The 21,342-nt window shown below is 36.5% G+C and overlaps 1 protein-coding gene across 2 annotated transcripts; it reads right to left on the bottom strand.

The window, feature by feature from the left end:
- Window positions 1-584: 584 nt before the first annotated feature.
- On the bottom strand, window positions 585-18,847 carry LOC119781768 (SEC14-like protein 1). Of its 2 annotated transcripts, none has more exons than XM_038282309.1 (16): window positions 18,625-18,847; window positions 18,324-18,404; window positions 13,438-13,587; window positions 13,182-13,313; window positions 12,671-12,799; window positions 12,375-12,564; window positions 11,697-11,806; window positions 9,568-9,757; window positions 6,954-7,042; window positions 6,808-6,878; window positions 6,555-6,726; window positions 5,812-5,946; window positions 5,088-5,222; window positions 4,645-4,896; window positions 4,378-4,556; window positions 585-1,064 (listed from the first exon to the last, which is right to left on the bottom strand). In XM_038282309.1, the coding sequence occupies exons 2-16, from the start codon at window positions 18,384-18,386 to the stop codon at window positions 959-961; spliced, it is 2,103 nt and encodes a 700-aa protein (XP_038138237.1). In that variant the 5' UTR covers window positions 18,387-18,404; window positions 18,625-18,847; the 3' UTR covers window positions 585-958. The 2 variants fall into 2 exon arrangements, with proteins under 2 accessions (XP_038138237.1, XP_038138238.1); XM_038282310.1 differs by having other exon boundaries at window positions 18,324-18,407.
- Window positions 18,848-21,342: the final 2,495 nt, after the last annotated feature.

Below are 21,342 nucleotides of genomic sequence, written 5' to 3' on the forward strand. Positions count from 1 at the left end.
TGTTTATCATTAGATATCATCTTAACTACATTTTATTTAATGGATTTAAATAACTAGTGACAGTAAAGCGGGTTGAATACATATGCAGCATTTAGCAAACTGTGGTTATTCTTAGTCTTTTACATAAATTATGATGATATATCACATAAAATTTCATATATAAAATATATACACATATTTCAAGGTATGAACACTTTGAAAACACACAGCATTTTTATACATTATCAAGAGAAAGAGGTGATAATAAACTTGTTCTATTTCTTGATCTGTTTGATCTCCAATAATGTTTGGATGAGTGGATACATGACACACAGGTTGCAAATATAGGTGGGGAAAAAAACACAAGGAAATTAAATTAAGTTTTAGCTGAAAGCATCTGATAAGTTTATGGAAATTAAAGTTTTATGTAAATCAGACGACGGTCAGATCACAAGGGACTGCACAAGACTGAATTTAAATGAGCTGTCTAGGAACACACACCTGCGTAGAAAACATTGCATGATATCTAGAGTCTGTCCGTTATACTTGGAAGCAAACAAATAAACTCATTCTTGTTATAAGTCCAACAGAACATGACTAAATCAGACACTGGGGATACAGATTTGCTTTATTCCAAGGTTTTTTTTTCATCTTGCATTAAATTCAAAAGCATTGTGTTCACGTTGAAGATGTGACAGCAGTTGAAGTCAATGACAACACTGACATCTAGTGGTCAATAACAATAGCACAGACAGACAGCAATTTGAACAGCCTTTATCTCTCATCAGAAACTCGGGTATTATTTCCTGCCGTGTGAAATCATGCAAACAAACAACATACAAGTCAGATTAATGTAATATTTTGCATATAAGATGGTCTGTAAACTTAAAACAGTCAAACAAACTAATACTGAGCAGAAAAACAAGTTTTTAGTTTTTGTGAAACAACATATTGGGTGACGGTGGCCTTCGGATGGATGCTACCTTGAAACAGTTGAACTGGAGCAGGAACGGCTAGAAGAAGTGGTGACGACACTGAGCTGAGAGAAACCGCTCTGACAAGACTCCAGACTGGTCATGGAGCCCCTAGGTAAGAAAAAAAAAGTAGTTGATTCTCAGATGCTTCTCCTTATACTTCTTTTCCCTGGAATTAAATGTTTTGGATGTAAAACATCTTTAAACTGAGGCACCAGTAAACCCTAATTGCTAGAATTTTAGTTCTCATTTTTGTAACCTAAAACTGTACTATTAACAATGTTCCCTCTAATTTTCCGTATGTCTTGGAATACTCACAAGCCCCCCCAAGTACACTGAGGACCTCTGTGATCAACATCAGGTGTGCACACTGAGCCCAATATTAAACTTGTTATAAACCCAGGGTCACACCAAATTACATTCTTTATTGAAAGATTAAGAGATTACAGCTGCAATTTCCAATTGTTTACTTTTAATTTAAATGATTTGGTCCAGAAAAAAAAAAAAAAAAAAAAAAAAAAAAAGATTTATTCATGAGATGTGTAGTATGTTAAATGAAAGAGTCCTGCCTTTCCCAGAATGAGGAGACATTCCACCTTTCAGACCTAACTATAGTTGAAATGTGTGCTGAAGCTTGTGATACAGTATACATTCCTGGAACACTTTGTCTGTTTTACACATTGTTTTTGGCATTTCTAGTAACAAATTATATAATAGTCTAAGCAATTATTAATTGATATCCGTATATAAGAAAACTTAATAAATGTAATAAGAATATGAACAAATCTATTGCTGCAACTAATAATTATTTTTGCAAATTGACTAATCTGTTGATTTTTTTCTCAATTAATTGATTAATAATCAGATAGCCAAAGGTTCATCAAAGAAGACTTTACTAAATTAAATGAGGGGAAACTAAAACTTTTCCACTTAAGGAGTTCTAGATAGAGTATATTGAAAGAAAAAAAATTTTTTTAATCTTAAATGCAAAATATATATATATATATATATATATATATATATATATATATATATATATATATATTTTTTTTTTTTTTTTTTTTTTTTTTTTTTTTTTTTTTACAGTTTTGGTATATTTACTGCTCTAAGTGGGTTGCTCTGTCAGCTAAAGGCATATTTTACAGTCTCTATACTCCAGTTAACGATTAATCCATTACTAAATTAGTTGACGATTATTTCAATAATCAACTGATTTGATTAATTATTAGTTAAAGTTAACGAGTTAAATTTTATTTTTCATATCTGTCCTCACTTCTCGAATGGTTGTTTAAAAATGCCACTTCAAGACACTTTCTGGATGCTCCTTTGATGCGATTCATTAAACTGAATCTTCTTTTTCAATCAGAACTGGATGCTTGGAATGCAGCACATATATCTACCGGCTGGGAGATTTCATTCAGCTCCTCACATCTAAGTGAGGAGCTAATATTTCAGAATATGCTGATTGACCCCTTGATTTAGCAAAAAAGTCAAATGGAGTTCCCGCTGCGCTGTGAAGAGCTGCATCTTCATCTGTATGCATGTTGGATAGAAACGCTGTTACAATCTGGTGAGTTTCATTGTTCTGGAAGCTTAGAATAGTAAATAATTTGGGCCACCACATATTCTTCTCCCTGCTGGATTATTTATTTATCCACCTTTAGATCTCTTTGATGCTCTGAATAAGAAATCTGCTAAACTTGTTTTAAAGGACACTGATGTTGTATTAAATATATTCATACAAGTTTTCAAATATTCAAACAACTGTTCGATGTATTAACTTTTATACCCCTTTCCCATTAGCCAATAAAAACAATTTAAACCCAGAAAAAATTGCCATTTAGTCGTCACACGACTCTGCAAGCGACCAGCGTTAAATTATTATTAAATGATACCATTAAAAGCAACGTACAGACATCAATACATTTCTGAACTAACAAGCCGAAACAACTCTGTCTACATTTGATAAACAATGCGCAGCACAGGTAAGAAGGATTCGGACAGATAAAATTGCGAAATAATGAGGAATACTGACTACGCTCTGGCTCCCGTTCACGTTGCTCACCATTATTTACTTCACTGATTTTCCATGCACTGTCGACATCAACAACGCTCCCCCAGCTTAAAGCTGTCATCAGACACCTAGTGATGGGGGACAGTGGAGACGCAGCTTGCCAACAGGGCGTTAGACTTGGCTTTTTGGTCAATTGGGAAAAGAGCCAAAAGTCAATTGTTAGAGAGTCAACCCGGTTTTGAAAGAACCGGGTTTTATAGTGCGAAAGCAGCTTTATAAAAGTGATTTGCTAGTGACAAAGGCAGTTTGGACATGACAAGAGGCTATAAGAGCCAAAAACGACATTATCAGGGATTAAAGCAAAAAGAAAATAAAAAATCCTGAGCCTAAAGTTTTTGGACACAGGCATCCATGAATGATTGAAGACTAAATTTGATTTTTTGAAAATCCAATACCAAAAACGGCCAGAAGATGGCAAAAGTGCATCTATATCATGGTCAGTTATTGAATCGGGTAAATCAGCTGTTGCCGTAGCTCCCAGCAAACGTGAAGGGTGTGCGCAGCCGCACGAACAGCAGCTGGATGACCAGGGTCTAACTCATGTTTGCGTGGCACCTTTGTACAGCTAGATGCGTAAATAAGCTTCCTGGAGCACAGCGTGCCGGAGTTCATGAACTGCATTGTGCCCACTCCATGCAATTCCGTTCTCCCCATCGATCCCCTTCTATCCAAACGCAAAGTTTCATTTATTTATTTTTTTACTTTTAACATGTCTCTCTGTTGAATGGAGCTGTAAACGGCGCAAGGGGACTTCCCCTTCAGCACTGTACCACAATCTATCTGGCGGCTTGAGCAAGAAAGGAGGAGATACACGCTTTCCTAAGACTCGCCCCTTTCTTCTTCTGTTTGGCTAATACTGTTAGTTTCAGAGCACTCCTTTGACTGACAAACGCAAGGGGGATTTCGATTGTTTTTGTTTTATTTATTTACCATCAATTTATTTTCGTGTGAGTTTTTTTATCCACGGGTAAGCCCTATGAGCCGGAAATCCGGCCTGGGACCGGAATACTTTAATCCCTGCATCATAAATAAATAAGCCTCGGTGTTAATAATAGTAGATTAATCCTGGCCCATACTGATTTTCAGACCCTCCATGATTAATTATGGCATCTTTATTTTCCTTCAGTGCCTATTAAGTCCTAACCTTACAAATATCTACAAACATAATTTTGCTTCAGTAGTTTTCAAGTGATTTTTTCAGCAGGAAGGAAAAGAATCTTTAAACACTTCTGTTTAAAATTAGACTTAATGAGAGGCGCATTTATTTACATTCATTAACAATTACATATTCTATCTTATTAATACTATTAATGAAAATACAAGTAGACAAAGAGTTTAAAATAAGCTGACCTGAAGTCATGAGAGCCCAGCACCTCTGTGTAATACATGATCTTGCACTTGTGGGAGGAGACCTGCAGGCTGGCCAAAACATCATCCACCCGTGGCAGGCTGGAGGCAGCTGAGGCTGCAGAGCTATGGAAGCGCCACTGGAGGATGTAGAAGCCAGGCCAGCGGGTTATATGGGAGCCCTGTTTCAACACCAGAAGGGTTCAGCAGATTTAGCATTTTCAAGCAACACAAGATTTCTGTTTGTCATTTTATCGGAACTTCTGTTACCTGTACACTTTCTCCCTCTCTGCAGGTGAGGGCTTTCTCCACCATGCTGTAATCTTTGCCCAGCACCCAGCTCTTATCAATCAGCTGAGCATTCACCGCCCCCAGGGAGGTGATGCCATGAGCTCCTAGAGAGTCTCTCTTTGCAGGCTGAGGAGCCCTCTTAGAATGGTAGATGTTGAAGAGCACATCTCCTTTAGACACATCAAAGTCCCAGGTGATTACAGAGGAGGCCTCTGTGATCTCGATCAGCACCTGAAAAAGAATAAACAAGATGAGAAAAGAAGGAATTTCTTCTTTTTATTTGCAGTTCTGCAATATATATTATTCTCCACTTGGTGGCAGCCTAACTCAGTAAAAATGGTTCAATCAATTAGCAGGATTATCCCAACTTTATTGTACAACACTCAAGCTGTCCAAGCACATGGTGGATGTTGACATAGTACCTCATAAGGAGCTCCTTTAAAGATGCTGGCGCTCTTATAGATGGAGTCGGTCAAGAGACAGTTCTCTTCATTCTCCATTTCCTCTGCAGTCCTGTACAGAGACTTGGGGACTGCGCCGCCTTCAGGGATGTCACACTAGATAGGAGAAGGTTCAAAAAAAGACACAGAAATTATGGGATTTTATATGTAGACGTGATGGATTGTTTGCAAGTAATACATGTAGTTGAGCATAGAAAATGTGATTCATGCACTGCAAAAAACAACACAAAACAAAACAGTAGGTTTAGTGGTTCAAGGCTGCTCCCCCTTCATCTGCAGCTGAGCTATTTATCCACTCAATAGAAAATAATTCAGAACAAATTTGTTGAGAGCAATACCACAGAATTACAGAAAGCTTGTATAGCACAACGCTATAATCACAAGATAACTGAGGAAAATGCTGCTGCTGACAAATGAAGGCTTAGATAAATGGAAATTAAGTTCAGCTTTTTAAAGAAAAAAAAAAAACTACAGGTTTTGAAACGTAGATTTAAAAGGCAGGCAGTATTTTAGAATGTTTAAATTGCTTTGACTTCTTTTGAAAATCTTTTTCATTGTATTCTTCAGGTAATGAAACCCTTTAAAAAGATTGTTCTCTTTTTTTCAATTATTATCCTGCTAGTTACTCTTCACTTTACTTAAAATTATAGTCATATAAAGAGTTGATGCAAGATAAACCATGTACCATACAGTCCCCTCCCAGGAAGTCAGGAATGATCTCTCTGTCTATGTAGTCCACTAAGCCTCCAGGACCCTGGTAGTCTCTCCCAGCGTAAACAAGAAACTTCTTACGAGTGTTCTCATCAATCAGGGGGCTGACCTGGAAATTAAAAAGACAGCAGTTATTGGGATGTGCAAGAAACAACAGGGTCACTTATTGTAAACCTAGGAGGGGGGGGGGGGGGGGGGGGGGTTGGGACGACACGCAGTAAGTACTGAATAATTCATGCAGGAGGAACAAATGAGCTGCCTAGATGATGGTGTTACTAAGCACCCACATCTGTATCATAGCATATTCTCCATATTTATAATTTCTTTATGTGTTCATCAATTACTGGATGGATTATTTAGATGAACCAGATGCAAAGGCCACAGTGCTAAAATATCAGAAAGCTTTCTTATATAATGTTATATTCAGGGTTTGTTTTTTAAAGTGCTAATATTATTCTGTTCAACTGTGTATTGCTTTGGCAGTGATCAAATGAGGCATCGCTCCCTGTATATTATGCAGCTACAATTATCTTTACTTGACAATAACTTATTTGTTTGTTCTCCCTCTTTTGTGTCACTTGCTGCAGTCAACCAGGTGTTCAGCACTTCAGCTCACAAACCTTGTGGTTCTGCACTCAATAGCTTCATACTCATAAACACACATTTAAACTCAGTTCCCATCAAAAGCCAGTTTAGACACTTCACACTTCTTCTCACCAAGGTCCATAATACTGGAAACCCCCTAGGAGCACGCAGTATGAGCAGGCGGCCCAGAGTCTCGGGGTAGTTAGCCTCTACCGCCTCAATTATTCTGAGGAGGGCTTTAACTCCTGGTCTCCAGAGATGACGCATGTTTAGACCCTCCAGATCCACCAAGCATGTCCAGCAGCTAAAAACACAAAGAGAGGTTAGCAGCTGAATTATACCTAAAAGCCCATCAGCCTAATAATATACATAATTATTTGGGAACCTGATGGGTCGACCAAAGAGTCTGGTGTTCTCCTCGCAGCGCTTCAGTCCCTCCTCGTTGATTGAAAGGACCTGTTTTACAGTGAAGACATCTTTTGTTGATTTGTATAAAATTGAGTTTGTATCTTGCATGTCCGTTCTTGTTACCTGTCTGAACAGAACCTCCTCTCCCAATGCTCGCACCAAGCCCTTCGTGTCCATTTGACCAAGACGCAAAACATACAGAGGGCGGCCATCTAAACAACACATTTTACACAGGAGGAAATGTTCAGAAACTTAATATCTGTGTAGAAACTGTAGCTAAAAGCTGGAATGAGGATGAGTAATTGAAACAGTCATCCTAAACAACTGAAATGAACATAAAAAGGAAACATTTTATTAGGGCTGGGAAATGAATCAACTGATTAATGTCAATTTAACAAAATGCAATTTTCAAATCCCAGAGGCCCTCAATTTTGTTCACAATACATCTACAGGGCTTAAAGTAAAAAAAGAAAATCCAATGAGCCTTAAAAATACTTTATTTGCACTAGATGGGAAAAGATGGCCAAAAAAAGAGGCCATTCGAGGCGGAAAAAAGATAATTGTTTATTCATTATCATTAAACATTTTGTGGAGCCCTTTTAATGCCTTGTGAACATTTACAAATTGCAATGTATGTTGTGTATTATAATAGGGCTAGGTATTAGCACAGACTTCATAATATGATTCTTATTACACTTTGTGGGTCACGATGCAAAAGTGCGATATTGGGACACTACAATATATTGCAATAATACTAGCACTACAGAGAAATTTAAAATGAAGCTTGAAATACAACTTGTATGTACAATGTGTAGGTATTTACATCAGTTGGCTGAAACAACAAATCAATGAAATTTATAAATACCCACATTAACTAAAAACATTTAAAACTGCTTGTATTATATTTGTTTTTGAATTCTGCTACTTAGCACAAATCTAAAAAGCATTTTTATTTTATAGTAAAATGCCAGTGGGAAATCCCTGCCAGCTTTGCAGGCTTCAGAGAGCTTTCACTGTGGATTACCTGCACTGTTGCCCACCGGAATGTGAAGTTCTGCCGGCCGCTCCAAACGAGAGCTATTTTAGTACGTTCACAATCCTGATTAACTAACTGAACAGATCACGTTTTGAGGTGGACTTTCTCACTCAAAAATGTTGTAAAATTGTGTTTTTCCAATTCAAAGCAAATAAAGACAACACTGCAAAAACGATCAAGAAATAAGTCAACATTTGTTAAATTAGGTATATTTACCCTTAATTTGCATAGGTAAATAAGATGATCTGCCAATGTAATGAGTATTTTTACTCCTAAAATAAGATAATTAGATAAAATTGAAATAAAACAATGTTATAATTTTTTCTTATTTTAAATGTAAATTATCTTGTTCCATTGGCAAAGTGTCTCACTTACCTCCTCAATTCAAGAACAAATCCACTTATTTCAAGAAAAAATGGCTTATCTAGATTTCAATTTTTTTCCAGTGAAGCTGCTCTCTAGACTACAACGAATGACCAGAGCAGCTCAATAACCGGAGCACCGAGCATCCAGAGTGTCAAAACATCTTGACCAGTGTTTGACCAGTATCTATATTTCGGTGGAAACGCACCATTAGACTGCAACTTATAAGTTGCACTCGTGATCAGTCGTTGATGGCGATAGGTCAGCTGTGACTGTGGCTCCTTGCAAAACTTCTAGTTTGATGGAAAGTACAGACAGTGGCTACGTGACCAGAGTCCGATTTGTGATGTGAAAACAGCCCTTTCTTACCGCTAGATCATCAGATTATCAGGTTCCACGAGCATAATGTGCCGAAACATTAGCCTTCCTTGCTTTATCCTCAGTTTGTTGTCCCAGCTACCATACAGCTTGCCGACACATCTTCCATCCATGCCCAGTGCCTTTTATTTTCAAAAACTAATGCTGAAGTTTAGAAGCCGCATCTTCACTGCAGCTTTATCATGTATACACCTCGTCTTACCCCAAAACTTGTGATTGGGTCATATTAGATTCTGATGTGCGTAAAAAGATGCATCATCATACCAGTCATCACTGGCGCTGCTATGACACTTAGCGTGGACAAATGTGTGTTTATTTCCCCCTCATCAAGAAGAAAGAAAAAGTACCCCTCCAACAAAATGACTGTACGCCTGATATCCGGCAACCTGCCGTAAAACCTGCATTAAATAAAAGAATGACACTCAATTTCTAACTGCATCCCTTTAGGTAAAACACTTAAGTGGGTTTGCCACCACACAGAACGGTAGAGAGAGTTGCAGCTAGCGCTCATATCCATGCATGCAAGTAGAGGTAAAGCAATTTTTCACAAACAAAAATTACAGTAGAGTCCTGCAATAATGGACTCTGGACAAGCAAGCTTTCAAAAACTAAAACCTTAAGATAAAACATCAACAAGCTTGTGGTTAGTGCAAAGGAAAATAAAAAAAATCGCAATTCAATCCAATTGACTTAAAGTTTGCAATAAAGTTTGTTAAAGATTCAATTAGAACCTCAAGAAGTTGTCTTAACTTTTTAATAAAACTCCAGCTCAGTTTATCAACCAATCTTTTTAAGGATTCATTTATAATTAATAATGCATAGTTTCAGAAGTCACAGCAAAAAAAGGTCAGTCTAAACAAAAGTAAAACACATTTGCTTAAACTAAATCCTCTCAAATGCCAACTAGTGACCTTCTATGTACGGACGGCTCATTATAACATTAACAGTTTCGGTCTGTACCTCTGTCGTGGTGGTGCCACCCTCCGGTGAAGTAATCTCGGAGCAGCTGTGGGCACTCCCATGTATCCAACAGGAAGTCCACCTGGTGCTGCTTCCTCCAGGTTAGAGACTGGCACAAAAACTCTCTGGCCTTGTCCATGTTGAAATCTCTGGCCTTGAGGAAGCGCAGCACATGCTGATCCTTTGGAATCTGTAAACAAAAAGTCACAGTCTAAACATACAGCAACCCTGGCACTAAAACTATAACTGGTACACAAAATGGGGTTTTAAAAGTATAAAAAATAGGTTATGTTTTACAGCTGTACAGATTAATATGTGAGCGGTACTTATTGTAATCTAAAGTATGGTTTGATAAACAGGGAAGCTCATTTTTATCATTCATGGCCATGTCAAATTATGATTTGGAGTTAGTTATTGATATAATGAAAATAAATATGAACACAAAGAAATAAAAAAATGCTAGAGATTAATACAATTATTGGTCACTTTATTGATACTAAAAGCAACCAATCACGTGTCAGAAACATTGGTTTCGGCATTAAGAAGATGGGAGATAATGGAAGATTAAACCAACATCAGGATAATATAGAAAGGGAAAGGCAAAACTACTGGTGTCAGGAAAAGCAGAAAACCAGCAAAGACTGCTCTGAAAAATCTAAAATACTCACTGAGCTTCTTTTTCTAGATAAAAATTACTCGATGTCAAAACTCAGAGAATACGCAGATTGGCTTTAGGTGTTAGAATGTAATGGTAGTACAAATAATTATTGATAACAACAAAGATATGTAACATACAATGTATGAATACACAATATGTTGACCCTTGAGATAGATGAGGCATGGAAGCACGTGCCACACTCGGGGCCACATCTGCCAGCTAAGAACAGGACAAGAAGGCCACTACTGCTCAAGGTCAGCAATATCGAAAACAGTCACAACAAATGTTGCCAGGTAACACAAGCTGTCTGTCATTGTAATTAATTCATGTCACTGGTGCCATTTATATCACTTTCTCAATTTTAAAGACTCCTGTAATTCAAACATAAAGGCATTTACTCGGTAAATAATAATTGGACTGAAGGTACCTTGCATTTTTCCAGTCATAGTGATCATTCAAAGTGTTTAACTCTGCAGGACTGTACATTTACCCAGCAGCACTCAAATACACATTCATACACCAATACACAAACTGGTAGATAACATATTAATTGCAAGACAATTACTTACCTATTGAACCACAGTTAGAAGATACAGGTTTGGTCTAAGCCATAATAATGACATAGCTCTACAGATTGGACACTATCAGGTTGTGGACCTGACAAAGGCATATTGACTGGTATCAACTGACTAAAAAACTCATAGTTCTACTGAGTAGAAAGCCATGAATTTACAATACATATTCTAGTCTCACTAAAGTTAGCCTTTCCTTTTCCTAATAATATAAGAATGTAACTTTCTAAGATAAGTTTAGACAGTTTTTTTCTCACCTGAGCAAAAATGTGTGAATGTTTTTTTGGTTTTGACAAAATTAACTCATCCAGATTCCCAATTCTTCTTTGGAGTGAAGAGAAGTATAAAGCTTCCAAAACACCAACCAACATATCATACAATTATATTCATAGTTATGGTAGTGTAATACTTGAGTGTTTTTTTCTTTTTCAGTTTTCTCCACTCAGCTAAAGAGACAAGCAGCAGTGTCAAAGAAAACAGCAACTAACAGCAAATGAAAGAACTCTGCAGAGAAACTGCATAAGGCAGCGATGCGACATCTCAAAAACACACAGAGAGAATTAAAGCAAAGAACAAGCAAACTTTCCAAACTCAAAGGCTAGAGAAGTTATAAAGGACACAGATAAACGTGAGGTATTTTAAAAATAAAGCATCTCTGTAACATTTTAAATGCTTTAAGATTATTTGATAATAGTTGATCAATCTGTGAAATTAAAGCAAACTGTTGATTGAAAACATATTCATAATTTGACATGGGTATGAAAATTGGTTCTGCTGAAATTCTCTTGGCCACCAGTAAAACAAACAACTGAACAATAATCGTTTCCGCAGGAGCCTTATAGTTTATAAGGGAAGACAGCAAACAACAGCACAAACTAATCTGCTAGTGTATGTCTGACCTTGCCCTTGTGGGTTTCCTGGAGCCATTGGCGCAGTCGGATAAGACAGCTCTCCTGCAGAGGCGTTAAATCGCCAAGGTAACGTCTGATGTAGTCAGCTTCCAACTTGTCTACCAGTCAAAATACAATTATAATAGTGAGTTAGTAAATGCTTTAAGCATCAAAGAGAAATGTCAAGCACTCTTACATATATACAGTAGTTGTGCGCTTAACCTATAATTTTCACTATATATATATATATATATACACCAAAATGATTTGCTACCTAACTAACTGCATAGTAAGTTTTATTACCACAATGAAATCCCTAAATAATTATCTTAAATAAACAAAGGGTCTATTTCCCCCTTATAGGTTCAGAATAATGTCGTGATTTTAAATTTTTATAAGTGTAATCCAATCCTCTATTAAATGTCATAATTCTGATGTGCGTTTTCTTTACCTGTAACAAAATTCCAAATGAAACACACTCAATTAAGTTTCCAACTCCAAATATGTAAACGTCAACATTTATAGTCAATTTGTTGCAGGTAGTTAAAAGTTGAACTAAAAGTTAGAAGTGAAGGATGAAAAAAATGATGGATGGATCCATTTTTCTATTGCAACTTTGTAGGAAAGCTGCTGTCATCTTCTATCAATGCATCCACATGACAATAATAATTGATCACAGTTACTGACCATCAGCTGGACAGGCCATAAGCTCTGTGGGATTAACCAGGTCCTTGCCAGGAAGCCCATCGATGGCTCCACTCTTGGGGACGGCTCTTCCAGCTGAAAGGTCTCCTTTAACAGCGGGCTTCCAGCGAGGTACGTAAGTTACTCCTTCTTTCTCCAGCTCTGTCAGGTAGTACTCCATTATTTCCTTACCCTTAAACAAGTGGAGGACACAAGAGCTTGTTTAATCTAAAATTATATATCATTGAGGCAAAAAATGTACGCTAATAAAATATGCATAGACAAGTTTATAAAGCTACCTTTTTAATGCTAGTTGCATACTGTTTCATGGCTATCTTTTCTGCTGTGCTCTCAAAACCAAAGAAGGATTTAATGTCCAGGCTAGCCGTTTGTTCAAAGCAAGTCCAGTCTTCATTCTCTGGGTGAACCTGCAGAGGAGAAAATATAATAATAATTTAAAAAAAATGAATTATTAAAATATAAAATCATCTGCCTGATTTTTTTTACATTACCTGCATAAAAGAATCACAACATTAAGTTAGAGATGTGTGAACAGAGCTTAGGTAATGGACAGTAAATTTAACTGGGATTTTATGCAGGCATCTTAATTACGTTCTTATCTGAGACTGTCAATTAACATCAGAATTGTTATTGGAACATAAAACAAAACTGCTTCGCCATTAAAATCACTGTTCCTGTATTCCATTGAGCATGAACCATTGTAAAACCATTACAGAAATAACTATAAAGGGAAAAACATCCAATAAATAAAGCTCTCTTTGACATTAATATGTGCTTTACTGTGCTTACCGTGTAGCTGCAGCATTCCTTGACAATGACTCTGCTGGAAAAGGTCTCATTTTGCACCTCGATGTGAAGAGTCCTGTCTCTGCGGTTCAGTGTGTTCTTCTGAAGGAAGTACAGATATTCTACACCCGCAATCTACATGCAGAACAAACAGATATGTATAAATATAGGCTTATTGAACAAACGATTGATTGAGCAGATAACAAGTGTAGTGTTTAATTTATGGTTTCTTGCCTGTTAAGGGACTAATCAGACATACCCGCTTAAGAAGCCGAGGGGCTTCAATGTCGATCGTACAGCGTCTCTCTGTAACCACCACAGAACCATCTTTGCTTTCACTTTGGTTGAGGATCTCACTGTCTACGAACATAGGGATCAGCGGGCACTTTGGGAACCGCCTGGCATAAGCCTGAAATACGAGAAAATGGTTATATGTCTGCAGATGCAGGATTGTTAGGTATGCCTGCAGTCTACACTTTGAGCTACACTGCTGAGCTCAGCGTGGTATTGTGTGACTGTCAGGTGCAGCAAATAGCTTTTAAAACAGCTTATGTAAAAAGCACAACAAAAGTTTATGTACAGCGCACAGCAGCGGTCTGCAGCTTTGCAAGATTTTACAAGCAATGATTGCTCCATGTTTTACAGCCTGCAGTACGTGGCCTTCTGTCTCTGTCGATGTGAGCACATCCCACCTGTCAATATTGATCAAGTCACAGCACAAACAGGGTCTGACATAATAGCTGCATGTGTCTGTGCAGCATCTCATGGGAAGGATTTGACAGGTGACAGAGCAGAGAGGCCTGCAGCAACATGAAGTGGGAAGGCAGCTTTTCTATGTGGAGTCTTAATAACTTGAAATGGTTTTCTGCTGCAAGGTTACTCATTGCTGTCTCATTGCTCTGTATCTCCACATCCATTTAGAAAAACACACAGAAACTAGTTAGGATAATATAAACTAGATCAAAAGATTTAAATAGATTACAGAAGAAACATATATAAAATAATATCCTTGGTAATATTCATAATTAGCTAAAATAAATAAAAAAAAAAAAGCAAAAAACTGACCCAATAACTTGTTTACTTTCTTTGCACATTTAGAAGAAGAGTTTATTACCCATTATTTGCACATTAGCTCAGGTTCGGGGAGACTTATGTCTAGGACATAAGGCCTCCATACACGGGTAGTGTGCACTAACCACTGCACCACCAAAGCACACCCTTGATGCAACCTTTTAAAATGATGATGTTTTGTTTAGGCTAGGAAGTGTGAGAGCATGTTGTAAGAACAAAAATCGGCACAGTTAAGTGACCCAAGCTCGATCCGAACCCGGCACGGATCAGTTTCAGAGGGGAAGTGTAAATGGGGCATAAGTGGGATTGACGTTGTCAACTAAATCTCCAAAAAAGTCCCTGAAGGGGTTCGGAAAGTCGCTAAATATAGCAACAAAATCAACGAGTTGGCAATAAACTCTTAAATTGCCTCACTGAGGTGATGGCAGTCTTAAAGGCACAGGGTTTAAGGTCTCCCAGCACTTCCCACATGTTTATGTCCAAATAAAGAAGCATAGCTGTTAAAATAAATTTTCTATGAATGTTACGCTTATTGAAAGTCATGGCATTGGCCTGGTTCCAGTGAAATTCTACTAAGTTTCAGCTCAATCACTGTCTGTTCTGAAAAGCGCTGTAGAGGAGGCACAGACGTCAAAGGGACAGATTTTTAGGGTAAAGGTGACTTTTTTGAGTGTAGCGGCCCGTTATGCAGAAACACGCTGGTGACAACCTTATCCTGTGCCGTTAAGACGCTAATCGGCTCACTAAGGCAGGTAAACACGCTGTTGCCAACTTGGCCACATTGTAGAGACTTTTCATGCCCACACTTGCATTTTTTTTTTCAAAAGAGCAACTACCGACAAATGCAGCTACTATATCCTGTCATTTTGGAGACGTTGGTCACAACATGAAAGCACCATTCGGTCTGAGTTACTTTCTTCAGCGAAAACCGAGTTAGCGAGCACCTCCCTCCTCCACTATACTGAGTCAGACGCAGCAGCTGCAGCCAGTCAGAGAGAGCAGAGCAACATTCCTACCTCCCCACTAAAAAGTAGCTTCCGGCGATCCCATTTCGATTAAAAAGTCAGAAAGAAACATACAATCTTTACTTTTTTTTTTTTTCTTTGAACCTGTTGCCCTAAAAATACAATTCATATGTAGCATAAATCCCTGCTTGCCTCTGTTAAATGTCTTTAAGCCAAATTTGTTTAACATAAGATTTTTGGGTTGAGAGATTAAACAGTGCTCCCTGAAAAGTCCAAAGTTTCTAACAAAAGCCTTCGTCAATAAATATTAATAAACTTATATTCCCCAGGCTTATCATGATCCAAGCTACCCTGTTTGTTGTCAACATAAATGCTGATGCCAGCACCTTCATCATATGACGCTCACAGCCTGTGCCACAATAAACACCTATCAATTTAGGTCAAATTATGTCAAGCCCAAATACCTGAATACTTTTTATATAAAAACTTGTGACAATGAAGAAACAGTTCAAGAGGTTTAAATCTCTTTTGCAAAGCATTATCCCACCTATACCTATGAAATAACATTAACGGAAAACACTTCTATAGTGCTTTAAGCTCTTTGGACCAAAAGGGACTTTGTGAGAAAACCACATTCTCCATTTTTCACTCCATTATTATTTGCACTGGCTGGTGAATAATCTAATGGATTTAACTAAGGAACAGGAACAGTGTTTTATTCCTCAGGTGTTATTGATTAAATCTAATTCTACAAGTGCAAACCTTTTGTACAAATCTTTGTAAAAGTGGAAAAAAAAGCAAAGAAATCTCAATTCCCGCTTTATAAAGGCCCAGGAGAGTCATAAAGTGGTATCATAAAAAGGACAACCAGGATGTCACTGGGTGCACATTCAGTAATATCCAGGACACTGATCAGGACTGTTAGCTGGAGTAATAACTGTCACAGTCAGGATTAGCCAGGGGCTAATGAGAAGGCTCAGAGATAAATGGGAGCTGTGGCCTGTAGTAGACTGCATTCACTCTGTTATGCTTTCTCCTCATAGGAACTGTTATTAGTTTTCATTTGTCTGCCTTTTCATAATAATCTGAAACACAAAAAATATTACAGCATTAACTTCTTTAAAAGGGGCCTGAAAATACTCTTTTGGAAAATACTAATAAATTTAGTTTAGTTTTTAAGTTTGATTAAAATGAAAAAAGTCATACAGCAGCTGCAGAGTAAATTGCCACTGAGGCAACACTGGCTTTGCTCCAAACAGTGGATATTACATAAGCTCTTAGTTTAATATATAACTTTGAAGAAACAAGAAACCTCTCAAAGATCAGGCTATAAAAGAGATGGTGATATAAAAAATGTCCCTCTGCTGGAAATCCAAATTTATGTTTACGTGTGCTAGTTTTTTTTTTTTTTTACATTTCCACATCTGGCAATGTGGCAATAAGAATAATGATGCCAAAAAAGAGCCCAACAGATTTTGCTTTCACAAGTGGAGCAGTAGGACTATCGCCAAAGTGTTTCGCTTATTTATGCATATAAATTCCTTTATTACAATTCATGCAGGGAGTATTACAGATTATATGGAGACTCCAATGTAAGTAGAACAGGAAAGGAAAAACAGGAAAAAGGAGAAAAGATGAAGGAAAGAGGAGATAAAAGGGAGACAATAATAAAACGTGATAGTGTTGTTTGGTAAATATAAGAAAAGGCGGCTTAAATGTTAACGTGTGGTTGAATACCAGATTCTTATAGTACAATAACATCAGTAAAAACACTCACTTTTAATGATATTTGTATTAGCAATACATCAGTAGGAATTGTGCAACAAAATATAGGGAAATAGTTGAATTTGGAAAGTATCCAAGTTATTTTAAACTCCACTTGTTTGTGTAAAAAAAAATACCTAAAAAAAAGTCAAGATCAGTTGAAATGATCTGCATTCAATTCACACAAACAGACGTTACACAAGTATTGTGTATTTGTTATTATGTTGTCGCTGTAATCTAGAATAACTCTATATTAGATTTGTAAAGCATTATGTTTGAACAGGGATGATCTAAAGGGAATATTGGCCGAGTTCATATGGCTGATGGCTATTGGAAGGCCAGAGAGGTTCCATACAGCTCTGAGAATAACACACGTTTAAAAAAAATCCACCTGCTATGTAATTAGCTAAGATTAATTCTAGTATAGAGTGGAACATTACGCTCTAAGTATCTCTATTATACCTGTTCATGTGGCTTTCTGACCATTTGTGAGGGACAGAAAGCACGGTGTTATGCTTTGCTCCCGTTTTCACCAGCTGTCACTCCTAAACTATTTTGGCTTCATATTAATGTGCTTCAATTATACAACACAGGTGAAACTTGAACCTCATAAAATGTTGTTATACCTTGGCAACAACTGTTTTTTGTTAGTTTAAAATTAATCAGTGGAGCTGTAACATAATTTAGGAACAGCTGTAATCTAATCTCTATCTAGGAGGGACCGATGTCTCTCTGACAGCTGAACTGTCAACTTTTAGGACTTTAAACAAAGCAACAGCTGTATTATTATTTGTTTTTAGGGTTTTTTTTATGCTGTTTAAACATTAAATTTTTTCAGAACTTCAGATGTTGAGATAACAGCAATCAGTAGATTGCTATTCAAGCATATTATGTTTTTTTCAGTTAAATCCTGCAGTAACTCACTAGATCTCCATAGATCTAACTATGTAGATCTAAAGATGTCACTATATAATGATCATAGGATAGTTAACTCTAAAGGGGACTATCGTAATAAATTTCTGTATTATAGTTTTCTTTTCTTAAACGTACACCTGCAGTTTTCCAACCTTTAAAATTCCAGTTTTAGACCTACATTCTCTAAAAGATCCTACTTCAGGATGAAGCAATAATCCCAGCCACTTTGGCTACAATGTCATCATATGAACTTCTTGTTTTTGCAAGCACTGATAAGATTTTTGTTTTGCACTCATTCACCTTACAGCGTTTACTGTCAGGGATGTTTTTATCAAAATGGCAGAAAACACTGTTATCAAACCATTTCGTTAACTAACTGTAACTTTATAACATCCAGAAGGCAGACCAATATGTGTTGCATAATACTCACCACCATCATTAACTCAAACGGATATTTGTAGACCCGAACAGGGGACTGGTACTGCTGCACCATGGCTCCAACTTTTAGCTTCTGCTGAATAACAGAAACAACACGGTTCATCAAAAGATGGCAGCCGGTTAGAAAAGCTCTGCTAAAAGTTAACGTTAAAAGAACTTAAAGACAAAAACACGGTAACAGGAGAGCGGTTACTGTCGTGGTATTCACCCTTAAAGGATAATAATTTGTTTTCGTATCTAAAACAAAAGACAAACTGTCCATGCTAGTTGGAACTTATCGGAAAACAACGAACCTGAATCAACGGAAAAATTGAGTTTTACTTGGAAAACGCTGATGCCTCATTGAAGTTTTCCGGATATCAGCGTATCCATTATTTTTACCGGATACGGGAAAAAAGTATTGGTATAGGTATTAAGTAAATTGAACCGAGGTTACTTTGCTACACTGAAAAAAACAGTGCAGTCGTCAGCAGTTGGTTCGTCATGGAGACCGGAGCGTTGACTCCGCCCACTTCAGATCAACCGGAAGTGACTTCTGTGTTTTGAACTTATGCTTTTTCTTCTGTTACCCCTAAAGAATATGCTGTTGTGTTTGACGCAATCCCGAGTGGGTTATTAAAGCTTTTATCATCACACGTTGAATTTACTTAGTGCCAAATTTTGATCCAAACTCCATTTCATTCTGATTGTCCTTTTATAAGTAAGAAACAACTAACAAAAGGTTAAGAAATATTCTATTACGAGATGTTGTTTTTTCACCAGCTTGTATATTTTATTGGTCCAACACTTTTGAAAATATACATTGGAAATGGACTTGGTTGATCTTTAAAAAATACTTAATAAACAATAAAGTAGGAGAAATTTCTTATAAAATTATTCATAATGTTTATCCTGTTAAAGCATTTTTGATCAAAAGATATGAATGGGATTTGGACCCAATGTGTACTTTTTGTAAAAATAAGGAAGAAAAGCTTATTCATCTTTTTTGGGATTGCAATTATACCAAAATATTCTGGAGAGATATGTCAATTTTTTTTCAAAAAAATCTTAACATTACTTTAACAACTAAGGATATCTTGTTTGGGATGGAGAAATGTTAACTTGTCAAAATAGAATTTTTATATGTTATACATTTTTAAATTATTATTTATGGTAAATATCATATTCACACCTCCAAATGCTTACAACAGAAACCTAATTTCCAGTTTTTTATTATCTTCTATTAATATCTATATGGAATCCTTAAAATTTAGTTCAAATGCTAAAGCCATGCAAATGCTAAAGCCATGCAAATTCTAACTTAAAGAATTATTATAACCTTTGAGCATAGATTAGATTTGATTTTGACATTTTCAAATAATAGTTCTGTTCTGTAAAACCCTTTGTTGTTGAATATTTGTGTTATTATTAATGTTCTATATTGTTCACGTATGTTCTTTTTTTGCAATAAAGAAAAAAAAATAATAGAAAAAAAAATTGTTGGATTTATTGGCTGTTGGCAACATTTAGTAGCATTACCGCCACTTAGTATGGAGTGTGGTTCGTAAAGGACTATCTACTAATAAACATATACATAATTCCTAAGGCAAAAAAACAAAACAAAGAAATACTTATACATAACTTTGTATTCTACCCGTCTATATCATACACACATTCACCCCCTCTATAATTAAGTTCTATGAAATAATTTACTTTTTTTTATCGAATAATTATTTGTATATGTTTACTCGCCAAATTTTTCCTCAAAATATCTAATAAATCAATCTTTTACTTAATACATTCAAACTCTCTCCTGATATATATTCTCTTGCTTTCATATTCATGAAATTCCAGTATAACATGTTCTATTGTTTCATATTTTCCACAGTAATCACATTTGCCACTAGCATGCTTTTGAATTTTGAAAAGTGTTATTTGCACTTACTGATGTAGTACTCTTTTTTACCACTATTCAACCCTAGCAACTATCAAATTAATGATTTGTGAAACATTGACACGCGTAAAAGTAAAACATTAGCTAAGTGTATAGAGCTATTTGCAGCGATTGTATTGACTAGAATTATTTATATTTATTCAAACACCTTTTCCTGCAGTGAAGGCTGGAAATATGCACTCACAGAAGATGATTGATGAGCTTTTATTCTCACACTTTTTAACACATTTTACATAAATATTATTATGAACACTTATAGGTGATAGTAGCATCCAAACCTAACCTGTTATGGGATGATGTATGTAAGAAAGCAAGTAAATATTTTACCCTCATATTTTTATGTAAAAAGCTTGTAAATAGCTAAATGACGATCCAAGACAACTTGATAAGATCATCTCTAAAGCTGCTGATCTTGTGTGTTCCCCGTGGTCTGCAGTGGTTAGTTTTTATCAATAGTGAACCATGGAGGGAAACAGGGGTATACAAGCAACAAGGTCACGAGGCAGGCAGCCAGGAGCTAATAATAATAAATAATATAACTTTATTGATCTCACATGGGAGAAATTCTCCTCTTCATTTAACCCATCCCTTTCGGGAGCAGTGGGCTGCCATCATGGGGCAACCAGAGAGCAGTGTGGGGTTAAGGGTCTTGCTCAGAGACCCACAGTGGCAGTCTGTGGGAGTCAAACTCAGAACCTCAGGATTCCAAGCTCTGTGCCCTAACCACTATGCAACTACTTCCCCTATGGAGTGAATGCTTGCCTGTCCTGTAAAATCCAACATATTCTGGCTTTTTTTTCCCAAAAGGCTTATTTATCATGTTACATATCAGAGCATCAGATTTATTTGTAAAAAGTATAAACATAAAAAATAAAAATACTCCTTATATAATGGGTTTTGTTTTGTAAAAAAAAAAAGAACAACAGAAACATAAGTGGAAGGAATTTCACTTATAACTAAGATTCCTATCACACTTTGGATAACATTTTTTTTTATTTGGATTTGTGTTTGTGTATATAAGTTAAAATTAACTTAAATTGTGTGGTTAAAAATGTGGACCAAATGGCATAGTGAGTGC

The sequence above is a fragment of the Cyprinodon tularosa genome, unplaced genomic scaffold (assembly GCF_016077235.1).
Source record: "Cyprinodon tularosa strain WSP-4 unplaced genomic scaffold, ASM1607723v1 ctg181, whole genome shotgun sequence".
NCBI classification, from domain to species: Eukaryota; Metazoa; Chordata; class Actinopteri; order Cyprinodontiformes; family Cyprinodontidae; genus Cyprinodon; species Cyprinodon tularosa.

Bases quoted from the DNA above. Each gene is read 5' to 3' on its own strand.
- LOC119781768 (XM_038282309.1), bottom strand. From the start codon at position 18,386: ATGGTGCAGCAGTACCAGTCCCCTGTTCGGGTCTACAAATATCCGTTT. The intron at 11,807-12,374 runs GTCAGTAACTGT...TTTGACTGGTAG, and splicing joins TATGGCCTGTCCAGCTGATG to ACAAGTTGGAAGCTGACTAC. The intron at 4,897-5,087 runs GTACTATGTCAA...ATTCTTTTTCAG, and splicing joins TTAAAGGAGCTCCTTATGAG to GTGCTGATCGAGATCACAGA.